Source organism: Neophocaena asiaeorientalis, unplaced genomic scaffold (genome assembly GCF_003031525.2).
Source record: "Neophocaena asiaeorientalis asiaeorientalis breed wild unplaced genomic scaffold, Neophocaena_asiaeorientalis_V1.1 scaffold476, whole genome shotgun sequence".
In the NCBI taxonomy this organism is placed as follows: domain Eukaryota; kingdom Metazoa; phylum Chordata; class Mammalia; order Artiodactyla; family Phocoenidae; genus Neophocaena; species Neophocaena asiaeorientalis.
The window spans coordinates 10,662,696-10,666,041 of record NW_020172178.1 but is presented as its reverse complement, the minus strand read 5'-3'; the positions used below and the strand labels follow the sequence as shown (position 1 = coordinate 10,666,041).

Here is a 3,346-nt window from a genome sequence, read left to right as displayed (position 1 = left end):
AGGCTGAGGGGGAGCTGTCAGGCCTCCAGGGTCAGGAGTGGCCCATCCATGGGGAACAGAAGCCCCTCATCAAGGTGCGTGTTGGTGCTGGGGCTGCCCCGGCCCTCCTGCACCCCAGCCCCCAATGCAGGGATGATGGGAGTTACCTGAAGTGGCCGAAGACGGCTCCACTATTCCAACCTTTACCACCTAGAAGGCAACGGGACGTGCTGGCAGTGGCCCGGGGGTGGTGCTGGGACTCCACACCGGGCAGGGACCTGTTTTCCTACCACCCATCCTCCATGTGCCCCCAGCCCCCAGGAACTCCTGGGGCCGAGCCAGGTCCCAGCCCCTCAGTCTGTGGGACAGAGCTAAGCTCAAGGGAGCCACCGCCTGCGTGGTCAGCCACGGCACGGGCCCTGCTGAGGGACCTCCCTGTGCAGGGGGCATGTTTGGGAGATGCCCTTGAATTAAAGCAAGCTCTGTGGCCATCCCTCACTCCCGGGACGAAGGCTGCCAGCCAGCCCCTGGCCTGGCCCTGAGCTGTGGCCAGCATTCAGGACACACGTGGCCTCCGGCCGGACTGGCGCCCTACCTCCACGAGCGAACCTCTCAGGTCCCACACCCTGGACTCAGCCAACTGCGTGCCTGTGAGACTGGCGGGCGCAGACGTCAGCGGGTCAGGTGCTGGAGTGAGGGAGCCCTGCCCAGTGGGGCACTAAGGCAGCCCTGGGGCCTGCTCCAAACCCGCGTGGGCTCCTGGTGGGGGAGGGGGGGCCTGGCCCCACCCTGACCAGGGCGGGAGCTGTGTCACGTGAAAGAAATCACGACAACGGCTCCTGCCTCGGTCACGCGGTGGCATCTCAAGTGCAGCCAGTGGGACAGCCCTCCTGTCACCGCAGCAGCTTCCTCAGGACGGGCTGCTCCGGACCAGCACCCTCCAAGTACAGCCAGCAGCCACCTGACGGCTGAGCAGTGAACCACGGCCTGGAGGCCCTGCTGTCTGCCAGGCTGCCGTACGGCTCTCACAGCAGAGGCTGGGCTGGAGACCACGGTGGGACCACAGGCTGTGGACGCGTGGCCTGGCCAGCGAGGAGTAGCCCTTACTCCTTGGCAGTGGGAAAAAGCAAAACCTCCCAACTTACAGGGATGATCCCAGCCGAGCAAGCCTGCCCTGCGGCTCCCGAAGGACAGAGGCAGCCCTCTGCCCCCACCCCAGGTGGGGCCTGTCCTGAGGCCCGCCGACCCTCGGTACCCCTTGAAGAGCTGAGCCTGACACCGGGCCCGGACACCCAGGACGGTGCTGAGAACTGGATCCTCACCCCCAGGTGGGCTGCCTGCTTCCACGTGTCAGGCCCCAGCAGAGCCGGGGCAGTGATACGCTTGGGCTCACCCCCCAACCGCAGCAAGAAAAAACGGAGAGCTTTAGGGTGGGAGAAATGTATAAGGCAAGTCCTCAGCTCAAACTGGTGAGGAAGGTTCTGGAACATATCAAGTTAATGCAAGAACAGAGTGATTATGGAAGACCTCTTGGCAGATAAACGGTCTCCCGGCAGCAGGTGGAGCCAGCCAGGAGGCAGCAAAGCTTTGCGCAGGGCACTGCCTGCCCGAGCAGTACTCACCCCTACGAAGGGAATGAACTTCTGAGAGGACTCTTCGTCGGGGCTAAGACGAGGGAAACAGACAGTTAGCGCTCTCCCCGAGGGACAGGCCCTTTCGGAGAGGCCCTGCCCCACCCACTGCCTCGCTCCCACCCTCCCACAGGACGCCTGGCCTGCACCTCAGACCCGCAAACCCTTCTGACATACGGCAAAGGCAAACGCATCTCTGCACCAAGGTCCAGAGGCCCACGGGACAGCCCAGAGGGGAAGGGTGGAGAGTGCAGCCTTGCCCAGGAATCCGCCACTCTGTCCTGGGGGCCTGGGACTCAGGGCAGCCAGCCCAGCCCAGCCCAAAGGTCTTCCTGCTGGCCCCACTCACTGAGCCCCGAGAGGCCGGCTTTCTGTGCCCCCAGGATGCCCCAGGAACAGTCTGGGCCTCTGCCAGTGATTGGGGGTGACTGGCCCGAGCCAGGCTAGAGAGGTTTTCTCCCAGATGGTCTGGGTAAAGCTGGTGCCCACTGTGGGGGGGCCTATCTCCAGGACTTTGGCCTCGGTGATGGGGTGCACACGCCACGTTCTAACAGAACGATGCCCCAAGAGAAGCCCGAGGGCGAGACTGAGGCTCTGTGGGCTGTGCTGCTGTACTGTGCCCACGGGCTCTGCAGGACTTCTGGCAGAACCTCAGCCTCGCCAGAACCGCTGGTCACAGCCCATCGGTGGCAAAGGCATCCGGTGTCCAAGGGCCCTGGGTGCGGGTGTTGGCAGGAGCCGAGGGAGTGCAAACCCGTCTCTTCCTCTCCCTCTTCCCCAGCCAGGGCCGCGCCTGTGGCTCAGCCGGCAGCAGGCTGCCCCCGCCTGGTGTCTGCCTCAGCCTGGGCTGTGGTCCGAGGGGTTCTCCCGCAGGACTGAGGCTCCACCGGCGGCTGGGAGAGCGCCTCCTTCTTGGCCACCTCCGTGTAGGTCCCCAGGGCGGGGCCGGTCCTGGGCCTTCTGTCCCTCCCCCAGCTTCAGGGAAGATAGGCGCCCCTCCCCGCTTCCTCGGCTGGCGGCGTCCACCCAGCCGTGGGCCTGCTCTCCGAGCTGACCTCCCAGTTCCATTTGTCTCATCTCTCTAAACCAGAGCCTGTCGTCAAAGATTGACTCTTCTGAGGGTGAGTCCACGCGTGTGCCACGCAAGGCAGTGGCCCAGGGGTGTCACTCAGGGAGAAGCCTCTGCTCCAAGCAGGTGGTTGGGGGGCCTCCCTGGGTACCAACACCCGGGACCAGGGGGACCAGGAGCCCCACGTCGCCAGAGCCTTCAAGAGGCCCTCCCCTCCCTGCCCCTGTAGGGGGCGGAGGCCTGCACCTGGCTGGCGCTCCCCATGAAGTGTGGCCACCAGCTGGCCAAGTGACCCTGGCCCAGGGGCCAGCACGTAGCGCTGTCAGGCTGGTCCCGGCAGGAGCCGCCGCCCCCACCAAGGCGCCCCCGGGATCTGGGCACCCACGACCTCTGCCCCGGCACCACCCACCCCACCTTCGCAAAAGAGACAGCAAATGTCTTTGGGTGAAAGACCCTACAGGTTCAGTCCATCCGATTGAAAATGACCAGATTACCAGTCTCTCTCCCCCTTGCAAGCAGAGTACAGTTGGAAGAGAAAACTTCTCTTTTTTCACTTCAAGCAGTGAAACAACCCAAACCCTGCGCCCAGACCTCCTTCTGCATGCAGGGTGGCAAGAAGCAGGAAGCCGGGTGGGGTCCCCGGCCCAGCGCACGGAAGGCTCGGGCC

At 64.7% G+C, this 3,346-nt stretch overlaps 1 protein-coding gene across 3 annotated transcripts in view; it reads right to left on the bottom strand.

The window, feature by feature from the left end:
• The window catches only part of PACS2 (phosphofurin acidic cluster sorting protein 2), a 62,658-nt gene that overhangs the window by 5,616 nt on the left and 53,696 nt on the right, over window positions 1–3,346 (bottom strand). For all 3 annotated transcript variants that reach the window (XM_024759521.1, XM_024759513.1, XM_024759530.1), the window contains exons 19-20: window positions 1,602–1,644; window positions 147–189 (exon numbers count right to left, since the gene is read on the bottom strand). In XM_024759521.1, coding sequence (XP_024615289.1) covers window positions 147–189; window positions 1,602–1,644 — 86 coding nt within the window. The remainder of the gene's footprint in view (window positions 1–146; window positions 190–1,601; window positions 1,645–3,346) is intronic.